The sequence below is a fragment of the Dromaius novaehollandiae genome, chromosome 1 (genome assembly GCF_036370855.1).
Source record: "Dromaius novaehollandiae isolate bDroNov1 chromosome 1, bDroNov1.hap1, whole genome shotgun sequence".
Lineage (NCBI taxonomy): Eukaryota > Metazoa > Chordata > Aves > Casuariiformes > Dromaiidae > Dromaius > Dromaius novaehollandiae.
In genome coordinates, this window is record NC_088098.1 from 23,340,277 (window position 1) to 23,358,340 (window position 18,064).

At 54.1% G+C, this 18,064-nt stretch overlaps 2 protein-coding genes and 1 long non-coding RNA gene across 3 annotated transcripts; all 3 read left to right on the top strand.

The window, feature by feature from the left end:
• The first annotated feature begins 1,823 nt into the window (after nt 1–1,823).
• LOC135327234 (ankyrin repeat domain-containing protein 26-like) lies at nt 1,824–5,672 on the top strand. Its single transcript, XM_064505383.1, has 6 exons — nt 1,824–1,904; nt 2,533–2,610; nt 3,210–3,322; nt 3,802–3,943; nt 4,545–4,826; nt 5,367–5,672. Exons 3-6 carry the CDS (start codon nt 3,231–3,233, stop codon nt 5,670–5,672), a joined length of 822 nt encoding a protein of 273 aa, XP_064361453.1. The 5' UTR covers nt 1,824–1,904; nt 2,533–2,610; nt 3,210–3,230.
• A 959-nt stretch (nt 5,673–6,631) lies between these two features.
• On the top strand, nt 6,632–7,912 carry LOC135327562 (uncharacterized). The gene is made up of 2 exons (XR_010387876.1): nt 6,632–6,899; nt 7,507–7,912. It is a non-coding gene; the product is annotated as an uncharacterized LOC135327562 (long non-coding RNA).
• Nucleotides 7,913–11,949: 4,037 nt separating this feature from the next.
• On the top strand, nt 11,950–17,426 carry LOC135327235 (ankyrin repeat domain-containing protein 7-like). The gene is made up of 9 exons (XM_064505384.1): nt 11,950–12,385; nt 13,643–13,757; nt 14,000–14,173; nt 14,267–14,373; nt 15,116–15,253; nt 15,794–15,942; nt 16,397–16,430; nt 16,529–16,601; nt 17,184–17,426. The coding sequence occupies exons 1-9, from the start codon at nt 12,183–12,185 to the stop codon at nt 17,424–17,426; spliced, it is 1,236 nt and encodes a 411-aa protein (XP_064361454.1). The 5' UTR covers nt 11,950–12,182.
• Nucleotides 17,427–18,064: the final 638 nt, after the last annotated feature.

Genomic DNA, 18,064 nt, shown 5'->3' on the forward strand with positions numbered 1-18,064 from the left:
ATCCCGTGGATGAAGAAGCTACTCCTGTCTTTGCTCATTGATGACCATTTGTATGCCTCACAGCTCTGCCTCACAGCTCTGCCTCAAACGGCCCAGGCAATGGTTGCTGACAATTTTAGGGCAGCCTCAAGCTAAGGCTGTTCTGCTCCCTGGAACAGGGAGGGGTAGATAGTACAGGAGTAAGGAGAGGGAGGAATGTTTGAGGCATGTCTTTTTGGCAATACCTCTTAAATGTGGTGTGAACTTCAGTGTGGCTTTTAATGCTTCTGTAGGTTCATAACTGCCTGGAGGACTTGATCACTGGCTTATGGACAAGGTGCATGCCTTTGGAGGAAGACCAAAATCAGCAGGTGCATCAATGGTTGCTGTGAATTCCTTCTTCCAGGCTATGACTATTTTGTGCGCAGGCAGCTCAACCATCCAGGAGTTCCCTGACAGTGAACTTTTCTGAGGACCGCTGCCCACTGATTGCTGAAGATCCCCCAGAAGCTTTAAATTAAGCGGTGCTCTCCACTGATGGGGACACATAAGTAACCCCTGCTAGTAGCGGGTGGCCTTCCCTTTTGTGGGGGAGACAGACTATAGGTGTATTGCAGAAATCATTTCTTTACCTTTGTGAAGTGGAAGACCTGCCCGAAGGCTGAAAGCCCAGGGTTGGAAGTAGGAAGCTCTGGCTTTGATGATCAGAGTAATACCTGCAGTCCAGCTATGGCTCTTGCCCTTGCATCAGAGCAGATTGTGCGTTATCTTAAAAAGGAAGGAAACGCTCAAGCCCACGCTCTCAGCGTCTCTTCCAAGAAGAGTAATACTGAGCTGTTTTTTACATATTGGGAAAGAGCAGCCCTCATGAAGAGATGCTGACAGATTAGATGTCTTCAGGTGGCCAAAATGGCTAGAGGTCTTTGGTTGTGCAGGCGCCTGCAGGTGGTGGGCAAAGCTGCTTATCTTTGAGTTCACTCTGAAGACTGATGTAGCGAGTGAAAAGAAGAACACATTCCATGCTCCTGCCCTCTTCTTCATGCTCATGTAACAATGTTTCCTTAGGCTATGGCCGGACAGCTTCCGGAGGAGATTGCCGATGCTCTTGAACAGCAGTCGCTTCCAGAAGGCTCGCTTGGAGTTACAAAGCTTTGTTGCGGTGAGCTGAAGGAAGACAAACTGCGGTTGCAGGAGGAACTGGACAGGGTTAAAGCCAAGGTAGGCAAAACCTGTAACTACATTAATAAATGCGTTGACATTGTTCTTCCCTGTAAATGAGGAAAAAGGACAAAGCAGTATTCTGAGTATTCTGAGCAGTATTCAGGATGGGGATGGGAGAGGCCAGTATGAAAGAGGATGAAGCAGCAGGGTTTTGGAGAGACGACTTGAGAGTCGAAGCAGTCGCCTTGTCTGTACGGAAAACGCAGCTGACTCGCGTGGGTCCTGGTTGTGGTTTTACAGTTGCAGGAGTCGGAAGAACAGCGTGTTCAGTCCGAGCGTTGTGCTCAGGACTTGAAGACGGCCCTGGAAAAGAAACAAAGAGAAGTGGTAGCTGTTTCCCAGCAACTGCAAGACCTTCTGGAAGCCTCCTCAGGAACTGTTAGCCTAAAACCTCTGGAAGAACGAGTGGGACGGTAAGGAACTGTCACGGTGAAGCAAGGCTTTGCTTTCTGGGACAGTGTAAAAGCAACAGGATTACCTTGCTGCATCACAGCAAGTTAATGCACAATTTTGAGAGAAGCTTTTGCTTTAGATGATGTTATTTCCCACTGTTGTGTCAGTATTTGTGCTCTTGTGTCTTCCCATAACGAGACCTGTGTTTCTTTTCAAGGCTTGAACTTGCAAACGCCAGCCTGGAAGGCAGAGTCCAGCAACAGACTGCTAGAATCAAAGTTCTTCAGAAAGAGCTGCGTGGCTCTGCCTCTGTAAGCCAGTCATGACTTTTGTTTTCCTGAGCTCCTGAGGCTAGCTCTGTGTGTGGGGGGGGAAATTTTCAGAAGAGATTGTCCTGGGGAGCCTAGGGGAAGTCATTTCCTGCAGCCTGCAGACGATCCGTTGTGGTGCTTACCCCTGAAGCGCAGCTGCCTGATGGCTTTCCTGCCTTAAAGGCATTCTGCAGGTTAGCTTGTGGAATTGCCTTGGTGCCAAGCGCTTTGTCGCCGAGCCCTAACTGGCATCCTCGGACTGTGGCAAGAGTTCCGTTGCCCGGCCTCTGAGCACCTTCCCTGTTTAGTGGCTATGGATTCCTTGGCTGGAAGGTGTAAATCTGTAAAGTAACTTGAGGAACTCCAAAGATGCGCAGCTGCAACTAATGAAGGAATCCCACATTGCTAGGCAGTGTTATTTTCGGTGTGCTTGGTCTGAGTTGGTGGAGACAAGCCCTCAACGAAGGGAGACTGCTGGATCACTGGAACTGGGGGTAGATTGTAAAGGAGTAGGGAGATGGAGAAATGTTTGTGGCACTTCTTTTTGGTAATACCCCTTAAATGAGGTGTGAGCTTCAGTCTGGAAAGTGTCAGCGTGCCTTTTTTGCTTTTTTTAATGCTTCCGTAGGTTCATAATCGCCTGGAGGACCTGATCACTGGCTTACGGACAAGACGCGTGCTTTCGGAAGAAGACCCAAGTCAGCAGGTACATCAATGGTTGCTGTGAATTTCTTCTTCTAGTCTTTCAGGTTTTTGGGGGAGTTGGGGGTGTGTGTGTGTGTGTGTGTGTGTGTGTGTGTGTGTGTGTGTGTGTGTGTGTGTGTGTGTGGGCAGCTAAACCGTCCAAGAGTTCTGTAATGGTGAACTCCTCCAAGGGCTGTTGCCTGCTGATGGCTGAAGCTCCTCCTGAAGCTTTAAATGAAGCCCTGCTCTCCACTGATGTGGCTACATAAGTACCCCCTGCTAGTAGCAGAGGGACTGAGGAAGCTGTTCTTCAGGGTCTTTTCCACCTTTTCCCCGTGAGCCCCTAGTAGCAGGTGGCCTTCCCTTTTGTGGGGGGGGACAGGACGGAGGGAGGTGGGGGGGCTGGCAGGCAACTGTTTCTGTCCCTCAGTATTGGCCTGTTCAGTGGGAAAACTGAAGTGCTGACCTTTACGTGGGCATTCTGTCCCCTGGAGTTCTGCGGCCTTGGGCTAGCAGAGAGAGACGTCCTGCAACATCTGTGTGAGGAACGCTGTCTGCACCTAATGCTTATAGATGCCATTACTGAGTTATGTGTGCCATTTCTTCTTTCTGTTTGGAAAGTGTGAGAGCAAAAGCAAGTCAATGAAGAAGCTGGTAGAGTGGAAGCGACCAGCAGAAGCCCGACTGGAGCAGGAAATGAGAAGAAACATGGAACTGCAGAAAGAATGCAACAGGTAAGTATGGGTTTTTAGTACTTGTAAGAAGTATGGACTAGGCTGGGAGTCAAGCTTTATTTAACTTGACCCTAAGACTATGAGGACGTAACAGTTTGTGAGCACCTTCAAGCCTTGCGTTAGATCTTGCAAGTGGCTTCTGTACGTGAGCGTACAGTTTTAGGTAGGTGGAAGTGCAGGCTGCCCTGCAGTTGTTGTGGGGAGAGAGGGAGGGCAGGCAGAAGTCCGTCACCTCTGTTTTCAGGCCAAGGGAGTACCTCCATGGGAGCAGATGAAATTTCGACCCTGCAAGTGATCTGTGGGAGGGAAATGATTTTTTTTCCCCTGGTTTGGGTTTGGGTTTTTGGGGGGTCCATAAGTCCTGGCCTGTCAGTCAGGTTACAAACAAGGTAAGCCCCATCCATGCTGCTTACCTAAGTGTATACGCAAAGGCTGACTGTCCCTGGGCTTCCTATTTTATGTGCTAATTTGCTGCACAGGTCCAGGAGGCTTCTTGAAAGAGCTATGAAGAAACTGAGGGCGTATGAGAGGCGAGAGAGTGAGTCCCAGTCGGATTTCCAGGGCGCAATGGAGGACACGCGTTCTGGAAGGGGCAGCGAAGTTGGTAGATTAAGAACAAAGGTGAGCTTTGGTTTGTTCGGGTTTTTTGCTGTTTTTGGAAGCCTGTATGATTTAATTCTGTTTCCTGTTGTTAATGATCTGGTGGCTGTGTTCCGAAGTGAGTGGATTTCCCCTGTGATCCCTGAAAATGCCTAACTAATCCTTTGGTAAGTGAAGAAGCGTTGCAATACCAGGGTGCTGGTGTGGGAAAGGTAAATTTCTGAGGAGCAAAGAGGAAGACGGAGTTTTAGTTGACCTTTGGGGCCTACTGAAACCTGGTACTTCCTGAAAGCGCTTGAAAACAAACTCCCGCTTTGATCTGGAAAGAACACGCCTTCTTCCTCCACTGCTTGAAAAGCTCCTTTCTGGAGCACTGTTGGCGAAGCTTTCAGTGTCACGGAAAGAAGAGGATGTGTCTCTTGTGAGTTCTGTCCTGAAGTAACCTGACTGTGTGACAAATATGTAACACTCCTCGCACCCCCTGTCCATCCAAAACGCCCCCTCCCCCCCCGATAGATATTGTTTCTGATGAAAGGAGAAGGTGTCCAGCTCTGTGGATATTTGGTTTCCTGTGAGCGTCTGAGGCTGAGGCTAAGTGAGTCTGTCCTTTCCCTGTCTACAGGTCCGTGAACTTTCCCACTGGCTGGCGACAGAGCGGAGAAGGTCGAGGCAGCTAGAAAAAGCAAATGAAGGCTTGCGCGAAGAGTTGGCTTGGCTGCATGGGAGCTGTGACAAACTGCGCAAGAGGAAGCAGCATCTGGAAGAAGAGGTGGTTGTCCTCAGGCGTCATTTAGAGGCCAAGATGATGGATCGCAGCCACGTAGAAGTCTATAAAAAGGAGGCTGAACAAAGAGCTGGGCGAGAGCTAAGGCAAAAACTGCAGGAAGTCAATCTCTTTCTGCAGGTAAACTTACTTCACCCTGGTATCTGTGGTCCAGTTGTGCCTTGTCATTCCTTCATTCTTTCCTGTTGTGATTTTTCAGTATTTCATGCTTCTGCCGTCAGGGCTGTGGGGTCATGGGCTCTTCACATCTTCAGGAGGTTGTTGAAGGGTGTGAGCTTGTTGAATGGTTGTCCTCAACCACTCTGAGATCCTGTGAATAATCTTCTCCACCCACGTAGGTCACTGGGGAATCGGGTAACAGCGCTAAGAGAAGAATTGCAAGGAGACTAGTGTCTTGCCGAGACAGAGGTTGCTTAGTCCCAGCTTTGACCGAAAACAAAGAAGTTGCGCTAAGAGTGTGTGTGCGTGTGTCTCTTTCCGCACAAAAAGGATTATGTAATGTGGTGCTTCTGGGTTTCGCCCTCCCTCGTTGAGGGAAGGGAGGAGGCACCGTTGCCTCCCTGAGTAAGGTTGTGCTCTTCCGGTTGGGGGTGTGATACAGACTGGGGGGAAAGTTCTCTTCTTCTCTCCTGGGGCTTGAAATTGCATGCTCTGCTTCAGACACAGGCAGCCACCCAGGACCGAGTGGAACGCATAAGAGCTGCTACTGAAGCTTCCACGGTAGGCCGACTGCAGCAGAGAATTAGGGATTTAGAAGATGAATTGGCTCTCACAAAACGCCTGCAGCGAGCCAGAGCTAATGTGGGGCTTGCGGAAGCTGGTGCTGCACATCGTCACGAGTGCTGCAGGAGCCGCTCTTTGACGACGAACCCCGTGGGCAATGCTTCCTCTGTGGCAGACCGAGTGGAAGCTCATATGGCTGAGGTAAGGCATTGTAAACCCATGTTATTCTCGAATTACCTTTAAAGAATATGAATAAGCTAGGTTCAGCTTTTAAGCTGAAAATGAGCATCATCAATGAGCATCCTAGCTCCAGGACACCCAATCCAGTAGTCTGAACGTGACTGCTGACCCTCACAATGCTGCAACCTCGGCAATACCTCTGGTCCGCGTGTGTCCCAGAATTAGCAGTCTGTGAGACAGCACGTTCCTCACAGAATGGTGAGCAGCGTATCACGAGGCTTGGGAACCGCATGGCAAGAGTTGGACAAGGGAGCGCATAATTCTTCACAGAATGCCCTGATCCGTTCCCTCCTTTGCACAGAGTGGAGGCAGGGGCAAGCTCTCCCCTTCCGTCTGTTTTATCCCTGAGAAGTATTCAGGCCCCTCTAATTCTAACGCAGTGCTGTGGTGCCCCCTGCGTACCAAGGGTCCTGTTTAAAGGACGTGTCGGCGTACCGTACCTGTACCCGTGCCGGTAATGTTCTGAAGTGGAGTTCCTAGGCTCTGAGCGTTGTCTCGTGGAGTCTCACAGGGTGATCCGGATGACTGCCCTCGGGCAACCCCCGCGGGTAAATAGTAAGTCAGCAGTGCTGTCTGAAAAAGAACCGTCAAGAGGTGACTGCTGCAAGGAAAGCCAGCTCGTTCTGGCCTGAGTCCTTTGGTAATGAGTAAATTAAGCAGCATTTTGGCTCTTCTCTGTGTCGGTATGTTGGTAGGTGAGCCTGTGTGTGTCTCAGAATTAGTGGTGATTCCCCCGGGGATTCAGCCTGAACTGCTTGCTCTCTACCTAAGCCCAGAAGCTGTATGCTCTCTGTTTGGACAGTCACTTCTAGATGTCCCGGCGTGCATCATGATGGAAAAAACCGCAGGCATCACGAGCCTTACCCGCTGTCAACAGTGTAAACGTGCTGCTTGTGTGCTTGTGGATAGATCTCTGACCTTCCCTGGTTGCTGTGAAGTCATTGTGCTTTTTGCTGTACTTTTTAAAAAGCAGAATATGAGAAAACTGATGAGTTGCGATTGCTTTGTGATGCAGTTAATGCCACACAATGCGTCTTGGTGGACAACGAATTTCTCTGTACTGTATTGGGGATGATGTTTCCCGTTCTTATTCTGCATTACAGCTGGGTTTCCAAAGGCTGTAGAAGCTAGTACTACAAGCATGTAACTATTGAGGTCTTCAGGGTATCCTGTATATACTTCCAGGTGCGGCGGGAATGGTCAAAAATATCGCTGAAGAACTTGAGCAAGGTAATTTGTCAGGATATGTTAGCAGTGTTGTGAAGGAAGATGACCGTTCCTAGTTTCTGGACACAACTACTTGAAAGCTGTCAAGCTCCTGTGCTAAGCACAGCTGTTTTCTACTAGCTTTCCAAGCTAGAGCTTTATGTGAAAACTTCCTGCTTATCCAAATAATAGTGGCACAGAATTTATGCAGTTGCCTTTAAGAAAAACAGAAAAAACAGTGTACACGCTTGTACACACACACCCCGCGCCCCCCCCCCAGTGCCCCCCCCCCAGTGCCCTGAATAATCCCACCTCTTTGTGTTAATTGTTCCTCCAGAGCCACGGCTTTGCAGTGACTGGGCCTGTTTCAAAGCAGGTAGCCCCGGAGAGCAATTCCTTCTGTCCCAGTGGTCCTTAATCTCCGAGCGAGCGGCTGGCTGTTGCTTTCTAGCTCTTTGCATTTGCCTGGACGGACACAAGTCCGTTGCATTAAAGCCGTTTGCATTGTGAATGGAGTTGCCTGTCTCCTGGGAGTAATAGGGTTTGTTTGGTTTGGGGACTTGTTACCTTTTCCTACTGTGACACTAACATAGGGCATTTTCTCCCCCCTCTGCTGCCCCCCCTTCCTCAGCAATGGCTGAACTGAAAATTGGATCGGCTGGAGCTTCTGCCTGGGCATCTGCTGAAGGATCCTCAGAAAACGGAGACCAGGAGCCACTTTCCAGGGCAATGTAAGAGTATCACGCCGTTTCCGCCAAAAACGATGTGCTCTGACTTGGACAAAAATGCTAGGGAGCAGCCGCTCTGGAAGTAGCTGCGTTTGCCGTTTCATGCCTGCCGAAGTGGTGAGCCATCAGAAGATGCTGGGGCAGAGGAAGTCCCCATTCCAGAAAGCTAAGAGTGGTTATCCTGAGACGAATGAAGCCTGGGGAAATGTGCCTTCTGCCTCTTAACGGAGTGGTGTGTAGATAATAACACGCTGTATTTAAATGAAAGTATTCTGTTCCAACTTGGTACTTAATAAATTTTGCAGTCTAGTACCTGTCTCTGTTTCATTCCGTTCCCCCTCCTGACTTTGCCTGCCCTGCCCATGTGGCTGTACCCTCTTGCTCCGTCTGCTTGTGTCTCTTACAGAATAGTAGCTGTCAGACTGCTGCCAAAGGGGGAACGCTGGCAGGAGTCTGGCCTGTTGCTGCCTGTGGCTGCAAGGCGGGGGTCCTCTTCCTCAGTGGAGGCCGCAAGCAGGAGTGTGTTAAGACGGGGGCCTCGACTTCAGGTCTTGCTAATACTGGGGCACTTGACTCCGGCTGCCTTTCAGAACAAGGCTTCCTGTGGTCTAGGCAGAAGGGAGGGAGAGGGCTCCTGGTAGCCGTGAAAGGTTGCAAAGCCCACCAGTCTGGAAGGGTATCTGGTCCACGTGGAGTCAGCAACGGGGAAAGGGGGGAAGACATTTCTCTGCCCTGCAGCATGACTGGCAAGGCTGACCTTCTGTTCAGTGCTGGGCACTTGCTTTTCTCTCTCCAAAGCAAAAGCAAGTGCAGAAAGTCTGTGCCTTCCCTTTGTGTCGTCCTTTTGACAAACTCTGACATGAACTGTTTTCAAATGGTTCCCAGCCTGCTTCTGTCCCGCTGGCTGTCAGCGAGAGGTGCAGAAGCAGGACTGAACCTCAGCGCTGGCATCTGCCATAACAGGAGCTGGTGATGGTTACAGTGCGGCTAGGGAAAAGTCCCGTCAGCTCCTCAACTTCAGCGTGCATCTGCGCTGCCAGTGCAAGGCCACTCTCGATGATGTGTGAGAGGTCATGGCAATCGCGGGAGGTTCCTGAGGCCTGGCCCACAGCAGCTGTCCCTCCTGCCTTGAAGAGGGGCAAGAAGCGGGACCCAGGGAGCTACAAGCGGGCCAGCGGCACCTCGAGGCCTGGCAAGCTGATGGAGCAGAGCCTCCCGGAAGCCCTTTCCAAAGACGTGGAGGCCCAGAAGGTGACTGGGAGTAGTCGGCATGGATTTACCATGAGGCGGTAATGTGCTCTTGTCGCAAAGAAGGCCAACGTTATCCTGGGCTGCATTAGGCAGAGTGTTGCCAGTGGGTCAAGGGAGGTAATTCTCCCCCTCTACCTCATCCCGGGTGAGGCTGCATCTGGCGTAGTGTGTCCCGTTCTGGGCTCTGCAGTAGAAGAGAGAGATGGAGCTACTGGAGCAAGTCCAGCGAAGGGCTACTAAGATGATTATGGGCCTGGAGTTTTTCTCATATGAGGAAAGGCTGCGAGAGCTGGCATTGTTCTGCCTGGAGAAGAGAAGACTTGAGGCGGGATCTTACCAATGTTTATAAATATCTGAAGGGAGGGTGTAAGGAAGATGGGGTCAGACTTTTTTCAGTGGTGCCTAGTGGTAGGATGAGAGGCAAAGGGCAGAAACTGAAACACAGTTGCATCTGAACATAAGGAACGACTTTTTTACGGTGAGGATGACCGAGTACTGGAACAGGTGGCCCAGAGAGATTGTGGAGTCTCCATCCTTGGAGATGTTCAAAAGCCATCTGGATGGGGCCCTGCGCAACGTGCTTCAGGTGATCCTGCATGGTTTTACAAAGGAGGAAACCATGCCTGACCAACCTGAGAGCCTTCTACGACAAAGCGACAAACTCTCTGGCCAAGGGCAGAGCAGGGGAGAGCGTTTATCTTGCCTTCAGCAAGGCTGCCAGCACTGTCTCCCCTAACATCCTCCTAGACAAACTGATGAAGTTCAGGCAAGGTAAGTGGAGGATGAGGTGGCACATGCAGTGAAGGGCCACAAAGATGATCAGGGGCTTGGAGCACCTGCCCTGCCTGGAGAGGCTGCGAGAGCTGGGCCTGCTCAGCCTGAAGAAGAGGCGGCTCCGGGGGCATCTTACTCTGTATAAATAAATCCCTGTGGGAATACCTGATTGGGGTGGGGGGGGTGGTGAAGAAGGCAGAGCCAGGCTCTTCTCAGTGGTGCCCAGGAAAGGCCAGGAAGCAATGGGCACAAACTGAAATAGGGGAAACTCCATTTAAACATAAGGAAAGCTTCTTTTGCGGGGAGGGTGGTCCGGGAGCGGCCAGGGCCGGCTGCTCCAGCAGGGATGGGGAGCCGGGAGCTGAGGGTGGTGACGTGGCTACCAGGGCAGGGGCCTCGCCAGCCAAGGCCCAGCCCCACCGTAGGCAAGTGAGGGAGCAGGGCAGTCTCAGCGGTGGCAGCCAGGCTCAGCCGGCAGCCCCGGTCGCCAGGGAAGTTAGAGCTGGTGCAGCAGGTCCGAGGTCGGGCCAGGAAGTCAGAGCGCAGGTTGGGTTGGGGTTCAGGCCAGCGCTGGTAACCAGCCCCCGGCACAGGCTGCTCAGGGCCTGTTAGTGCCCAGAGAGGGGCTGGAGCCTCCATCCTCGGAGACACTCAAACCCCGGCTGCACACAGCCCTGAGCAACCTGCTCTGCATGAGCCTGCTTGCAGCAGGGGCCTGGCCCAGAGCACCTCCCGCAGCCCCTCCCGACCTCAGCCCTCCCGTGACTCTGCAATTGCAGCGCTGAAGCCCGGCGGGAAGCCTCATCCATCTCAGCAACAGCTCAGCAGGCTCCTCTGCCAACGCACCGGCAACAAGGAGAACCTAAACACCGTTTTCTGTACTCAGCAGCAAAGGAGCCAGGACAAAGGGCGCCAGGGCCTCAGGAAGGGCAGCGCTCTGCAAACCCTCGCAGGAGCAGCAGTCACAGGCCGCTCCAGGCCCAAACAAGCGCGGCCTCAAGGCAGGAGAGCGGAGGCAAGGGCCCTCTCGCCAGGCATCGCTGCACCCAAATTCTCCCGCTCCTCAAGGCGAAGAACTGCTCAGGGAGGCTCTGTCGCAATCGTCTCTGCCTTCACGGCTACGAGAGGGGAGCCGGGAGCTGCAGGAACCAAGAAAACACCAGGAGCCCCAAATCCCCAAGCCTCCATTTACAAACAGGAGGAGCAGCAGTGAAAGCCTGGCAAGAAGGGCCCAAACCGAGGAACAGCAGTAGCAGCTGAGGTGTTTGAAGAAACCACGTTGCCTGCTTTCTGGAGCCTTTGCGGGGACCAGCGTGTTTCTATTTCCCCGGAGCCGCCGGGCGCCCACAGGGGCGTGCGCAGTTCGCTAGCAGACTTTCAGCCGGGCTGGCCAGCGAGCAGGCGGCCCCAGCTCTGGGCACAGGCAGCGGGCAGGCTGAGAGGCCGAGCTGACGCTGCCAGGAGCTGCAAGCGCAGGGGTGCTGGCGAGTCTGCAGAGCTGAGGGAGCGCGTTTCTGTGCGCGCGTGAACCTCCAGCACCCGGAAAGGAGGCTGCACGTCCTCTGCTACTGGGGCCTCGCCTGGATGCAAGCACAGGCGCTGCCTTGGGGCAGTGTCACGTCCCACCTACAAGGGGGGGAGGGTGACCCAGGTTTGCAAATCCCCTCGGTATGGATTGAGGGCGAAACGGCACTCAAGGTCCGTTCATACACATCAACCTTAATGGAACAAATATTCGGCGGACATTGGTCCTCTAACAATTATACCTGCCTCAGCTCTGCGGCTTTATGGGGAACCAAGGTGGCCTTAACTGTGTGAAAAGGAAAGCAAGCCCGAAAGCAAGCAAGAGAGCGAGAGCGAATCGCCAGTTGTGGATCCAGCACTGGACCTGCCAACAGCAGTGTTCAGTGTAGAGAGAAACCACCCACCCAGGGCTCCTACGTGCGCCTGTTTTTTTGTGCCAGCTCCTGGGCTTCTGGAACCTTCTCTCAGCCCAGTCTCAGGAGTGGCTGAGACACACGTCGGCTCAGGGCAGTGGCACCAATGAGCCAAGGGGAGTGAGCCTGGGACCCTCCCTGGGGCTCTGGTCCCAGGAGCAGCTGCTCGAGTTCACAGTGCTGTTACTTGGGCCTCGTCCCCTACAGGGAGGGAACCCCCAGCGCCGGAGCCCTGCGAGGCGCTCCCAGCGCCGCCCCCCGCCCCGGCCGCGCCCCGCAGGCGGCGGCAGCGCCGACTCGCCGCCGGCCCGCCCGGAGCCCCGCCCCCGCGGCGTCACGCGGCGCCCTGTGACGCCCCCGAGCGCCCTCGCCGCGGCTGTTGCGCATCGGCCTCTGGAGGCAGCGCCCTCAGCGTGTGGCCGCTGCTGCCGCAGCACCGGCGCGTCCTCGCTGGGCGCCTCTCTCGGAGCCTCGCTGCGCCCTGCCCTCGGCCCCGGCCCCGGCCCCGGCCCGGGGACTGCGAGCCCGGTGCCCCCAGCCCCGCGGCCCACCGGGGCTCGGCTCCTCTGCCCCCGCCCGAGGCGGGGCCGTGTCCGTGTCTGCGTCCCTGCTGCAGCATGAAGAGGCTCCTGGGGCTCTTCGGCAAGGGGCCGCCTGCGCGCGGCAGCGCTTCCCTGCCCTGCATGGGCGCCGCCTACGAGCTCCGCGAGAATGAGCTGGGCAAGCTGCACCGCGCGGCCGCCAGCGGCGACCTGGCGCAGGTGCGGCGGCCACGGTGGCTGCTGAGACCCGGCCTCAACGGGCGGGACCAGGCGAAGCGGTGAGGGGGGCGGTGGCGCCCGCGGGCCGGGCTCTGGGCGGTGCCGCGAGCGTGGGGGCGGCGCGAGGGGCGGCCGCGAGGGCCGGGCCGCGGCGGCGGTGCCGGCTGTGGCCGCGGCGGCGGGCGGAGGGGGCGGCGGCGGCGGCGGCCCGGCCGCGTGCCCGGAGGCGCCGGCGCAGCTGCGAGGCTGCGGCGGGCCCGTGCTGCCGGCAGAGAGGTCTCCTTTGCTGGGCGAGGCGAGGCGAGGCGAGGCTGAGGAGGGCGGAAACGAGGGGGCAGGTTTTGCGAGCGGCCTCTCCCGCAGCGTCGCCTGTGCTGCCTGCGTGGCAGCAGCCCTCTCGAGGTGCTCGCGGGATCCTTCGTAGCCGCGTCGGCTGCGGTGGTTTGAGCTGAGGCGTTTGGCAGTTTGAAGGGCCTCCTGTCTTCCAGGCGCGGCACAGCACGGCACGGCTTTGCCTGGAAGGAAGGCAGGAAGTGCCGTTTCCTTCAGCTGGTGAGGGCTGGTGGAAAGGCAGTCGTGCTCCCTCGGGGTGGACGCTGTGTGAGAAGGGCAGTCACAGCTGGGGGCAAGACAGAGGGCTGCTCTGCTGCTGTCGGCATGACAGGGTCGAGGGGGAAGGTTTCTGCTCTCTGGTTTGCCAGGTGTTGCCGAGGGCCCTTGGGAGTGAGCGCGTCCTCGTGTTTGCTGCAGTAGTAAGCTCGGGGGAAGGAGAGAAGGCACGAATTCCCGAAAAGCACAGCGCGGGGCTGATGTGATGGTGTCCTGCAACCCATCTCCTTAGCCTCTGGCACGGTGTTGTCACGTGAGCGATGCTGGCGGAAGCTCGAGGTTCCCTTGCCGCAGGCTTAAGGCGCCCGAGCCTTGGTCGTCCTTGCTGGGCGGTGTGCGTAGTGCTGCTGGAGGCAGCGGCCAGTTGCCTGGGCAGAGGGATGGAGGGCAGCAGTTTCAGAGCGGCAGCCTGAGGCTGTGCGGGAAGAATCCTGTGCCTGGGCGCAGGACTGCGTCCGCAGGGAGCCGGGTGCGGAGCGGAGTGAACGTCGTCTTCATAAACGAGTGGGGGGGGGGTGAGGTGGATGTTTCCTAGCCGGTCTCTGCCTTTGGGCGTGCAACTGCCGTCATTGCTGAAGGGATGAGAAACTTTTTCTAAGCTTGTTTTTTGGAACCGGAAAGCAGTGGCCCTACACACGTGACATAGGCAGGAGCGGTCTCTTCAGCTTTCTCTCTGTCTGTGTTAATGTAATATATTTACTTTTTAGGACACCTCTGCATCTTGCTTGCGCTAATGGACATGCGGAGGTTGTTTCGTACTTAGTAGAGAGGAAGTGCAAGCTCAATCCTCGTGATAATTTTGAGAGATCGCCACTGATGAAGGTACGTGGAGTATGTGATGCTGTTGTAGGTAGGACTTAGAAGTTAAGCACTGAGCGATCCATCTCTTGGGTGATTCGTGACCTGGGTATGGGTGGAGATCGCGTTGTGCTTGGTGCCGAATAGGCATCCGGTACCTAATCTTTGACCGCGTTCTTGTTTTCTGAGGTTGGCAAGCGGTGGGAGTTGTGACAGAGGGAAACGTAGTTGCTGGAAATGTTTCTTTTTCCCGGTGTTGTTTCCAGGCGGTACAGTGCCAGCAAGAACAATGTGTCGCCATTCTGCTAGCGCATGGTGCCGACCCTAATCTTGCAGATGCTCTCGGCAACACTGCCCTTCACCTCGCTGCCCTTGCTCCTAACACCTCTCTAGCAGGGCAGTTACTGGAGCACAATGCCCATATTGATGCGCAGAATAAGGTAAGCGTAGAATGTGGGTAAGGCGTCTCTTGGAAAGCAAAAGTTGCTTCACTTCTCTGTGTTTTTCTAACTGGGGGGGATTTATGCTTTCAGGTGGGATACACGCCCCTCGCTCTTGCCGTGTCCGAGCATCACAAAGAGATGGTGGAGTTCCTGCTTAGAAAAGGAGCTGACGTGCACACTCGAGATCAGCCTGAAAGGTGAAGGGCTCGTCACAACAGGGTGTGGGTCTCCTGAGTATTCTTCAAGTTTGACTGAGGAGAGGCGTGGGCGTGAGCCTCTAAAAGGCACAAGTAGCCACAGAGAAGCAGTTCCCTCTGCGTGGCTTTTGAAAAGTGCTCTGCGCTTGGCTGCTGTCATGCCTCACTGGACGCCTTCCGCCTTGAGGACTGCCAGAAAGCATTGTGTCTGGTCGCCACGAGGCAGGGAACTTGCCGTTAGTTCGGCAGCATTGCTGTTAGGCAGGAGCGGGTTTTTACAGCCCAGGCGTAGTTGGTATGTAAATGCTGTCTCGCGGGCAGCGTTGTCTCTCTGTCCTGACACTCGCTTTGACAACGGGTGCGCATTGAGACGAGAGAGGTTCCAAGTGGATGTGAGGAGAATCTTCTTTGCCGTGAGGACGGTGACATGTCGGAACGGGTTGCGCGAGGAGGTTGTGCAGCCTCCCTGCTTGGCGGCTTGGAAGACCAGACCGAGTAAAGCGCTGAGCAACCCGGTGTGGCCTCGTAGCTGCACGTGCTTTGGGGTGGTGTTTGGCCGCGAGCGGTCTCGAGGCCCCTTCCGACCCGAGTTCTCCTGTGCTTCCGTGTAGTTGGCTTTGCTTTCCTTCCGCCTGTGGGAAAGGGGGAAGTAGTTGTTTGGGGAGCAAACAGGGATGAAAGTAATGGCAGTGAAACGTGTGTATCGGCTGATACATTTCCTCTCATCTTTTGGATGCTCTAGGACCCCTCTTATGCTTGCTGCTTCTGCTGGGGACATGAGCATCATAGAAGTTCTTCTTGGCTACAGTGCTGATCTTTCCCAGAAAGACATTCTGGGACGGACAGCAGAAGATTATGCTGCTACTTCTGGGCACGCTCAGTAAGTGCTTTAGGTCACCGTCAGAGTTGCTAAGTTGTCTGGATGTGCGTGTTGGCTTAAGGGCACGCTTGGTAACAGCAGCAAGGTTTAGTGATGCACGGAGACCTTTGCTGAAGCTGGGCGAGATGGAATCTTCTGGTACGTGTTGCTCCCGTGTCAAGTGTGAATTGGGAAATTTTCCTCGACTTCCACCCAAAATGCTCCGTTAGGTTTCAAGTTTGCAATGCTGAGCTCACGTCCGAGCAACGCAAAGTCTGAAAAGTGTGTCTTTGCCAAGTGAAGTGTATATAAGCCCCTGCCCAGACCAGCGCTTGACCCCAAATCTAGAGCTCATTTCTTCTCCCTTTCTCCTAGCCTGTATGGAGGGAAGCAGGAAAGAAGGGGGCCTGGGTGTGTGTAACTAGCATGTGTGTGCGACCTTACCAGTTGGCTCTGAATAGGCGTAGGATGGAGAATAAATGGCTATTTGTATTCTAGAAGCGGTGTATGCAAGGATGCTGCTGTTCTTAGTGACGGTATTTCCTTTCTTTCTGTACACAGTGTTAGTCAACACCTGGCAGACTGCACAGAGAAGAAAAATGCGGGAGAAGCTTCTGCAGGCGGCACAAGAGGCATGCCAGTGCTTAGCACGCCTCCTGGAGCAGGAGCTGCTGGCTTTGCATTGGGTGCCTGTGCTCTGGCTGGCGGAGGTAGGATCCCTAACCGTGGAGGAGCTGAGGAGGAAAATCCCCACGGCCTTTTCTTTTGGTGGCTTGTGTTGTTGAAGCTTATCGTGTTCAGCACTGACTTTGTGTGCTACTCCATCTGAGGCCTCCACTAAAGTTTTGTAAATGCGCTTCTGTGTTGCTGACTGGACCCATGTCTTGCGAGGCTGTGAGGGTGCTTCTATAATTAGTGTGTTAGCCGTCCATTCGGAGGGTTGTTGCCTGTTGGATTTCCCCATGTTTATAGACAGGGGCTTTCCTTTTTTTCTTAAAAAAAAAAAAAAAAAATCGGTGGTTTGGGGCATGCTTTTGTTCGTGCTGTCTCGCATGGCTGTTTCACTCCAGGTAGGCCTGTGGAATTGTCCATGTTACATGCCTGTAGGCACTGTTGACATTCAAAGGTGCTAAGAATTAATCATGCCAATTGCTATTTGAACAGTGAGAGACGACATTTCGCATGGCTACTTTGTAAGGTGAGAGTTGAACAGTACCTTTTCCCAAATACTTTAACCTGCCTAAAAAGAGGAAAGACGGGAGAGAGACGCGGTCCTTCTTGCCTTTTCTTTTCAAGCCTGTTGGAGGAAGAGGAGAGTGATGACAGCCTTCCTGCTTGTGAGAAAGAAAGACGCTGTTTAGCTGCCAAGGTAAAGTGCCTCACCAGGCAACTTTTCCCACGAAACGACTGACTTGCAGGGAGGACCTGTCTGGATTTGAGCGAAAGCACGTTTCCAGGCAGGTGGTTTCCTCCCGCAAAGCGGTCTCCTGCCTGCACCCTTTCTGCTGCTGTGAGCTGTTTCCTGCAAGACTTGTAGCCGCAGCAGAGCATGCAGCAGTCTTGCTGTTGTGGGGGGAAAGAGCAGTAGGTGACAAGAAAAACGACCACATGGTTTTCCTCATCTGAGTCAGATTTCTAGACCGTGAAAGTTGATCAGCTCCTAGACTGCCTATTCTTTTGTCCTCCAGACCTTGCTCTTTGTTTCCAGTAACTTTGGTGATAGAATTGTGACGGATATGGAAGAAGGGCATTTATTGATCAAAATCTGCAGAAATGCTTCATGCCCTGGCTCTCCCTTCCTCCTTGTCAGGTTCCTCAAGTGTGCTTGGGGGGGCAGTTGCTCAAGCGGGTCTTTTTTTCTGCTGCCTGATGCGGATGGCATTCCAGGCTTGTGCGTGATCTCACACCGCCTGTTTCCCCTCTCTTTTTTCCTGTTTGTTTGTTTATCCAGATGAGGTGTTTGGCGTTGGGAGTGGGCTGTGATGAAGAATCCGATTCTGGTGCTGAAACCCCCCCTGTACTGCTGGAGATGCAGGCATGTTTGATTTTTAAGCGGGCTCTGTTTCTTTCAGTGACCTTTGAGAGACTGTCGCAGATGTTGTCTGTGAAGAGCTACTGCAGCCTAGTAAGATGTGATAGTGGTTTGAAGTGTGAAAGTGAGGAAAGAGAAGGAGGCTTGACTAAGGTTGTCTGAGAAGCAGGCAGCCGTTGGTTTTCCTTGGTGCAAAGGAGGGGGAAAGGGTGTGTGCGCTCCTGGCTGTTGTAACCTAGGTGAGGCCAGGGTCAGACTGTGTGCAGGCAGTGCTTGTCAGGGGCTTTGCAGAACTGGAGCAGGACGTTTGGGACGTTGGGTATTGCTGTCTACTCAAAGAGGTTCCTGAGGAAAAACCGCAGGCCTCGTAGAAGAGAAGTCAGAACTTTTCCCTGCGTGGGTGCCGAGAAGAGGAGTATTTTGGAAGGTGTGGATTGCCTGTGCAGAGGATGCTAGTTTCTGTTCTTTCTCACTCTTTTGGCTGGCCTCTTCTAGGAGGAGTCACCTGAAGGGGAGGGAGAGGAGGAGCACCAGCAGCCTCAAGTTGCGAATGCTGCAGAAGCCCCTGCTGGTGTGAGAGGTGAGTTAATAAACATTGATCCCCTTTGTTTCTTTGCTAGTTGTGCTGCGTCAGTGAACGGAAGTGGTGGCCTGGTGGGGGAGAGGTTGCCTGATGGAGGAGAGCAGCAGTCATTTCTCCCTTCCTTTGTAGGTGTTACGTCGGCAGCAGGAGTGAAGCAGGAGGAAGACAGCGACTCTCCGTGGGATTCTGAGGTGCTTTCAGTGAGGGGCGCAGTGGG

Coding starts and splice junctions, on each gene's coding strand:
- LOC135327234 (XM_064505383.1), top strand. CDS start 3,231: ATGAAGAAGCTGGTAGAGTGGAAGCGACCAGCAGAAGCCCGACTGGAG. Junction 3,323..3,801: donor CTGCAGAAAGAATGCAACAG/GTAAGTATGGGT, acceptor TTTGCTGCACAG/GTCCAGGAGGCTTCTTGAAA. Junction 3,944..4,544: donor TTGGTAGATTAAGAACAAAG/GTGAGCTTTGGT, acceptor CCCTGTCTACAG/GTCCGTGAACTTTCCCACTG.
- LOC135327235 (XM_064505384.1), top strand. CDS start 12,183: ATGAAGAGGCTCCTGGGGCTCTTCGGCAAGGGGCCGCCTGCGCGCGGC. Junction 12,386..13,642: donor GGGCGGGACCAGGCGAAGCG/GTGAGGGGGGCG, acceptor TTTACTTTTTAG/GACACCTCTGCATCTTGCTT. Junction 13,758..13,999: donor AGAGATCGCCACTGATGAAG/GTACGTGGAGTA, acceptor TGTTGTTTCCAG/GCGGTACAGTGCCAGCAAGA.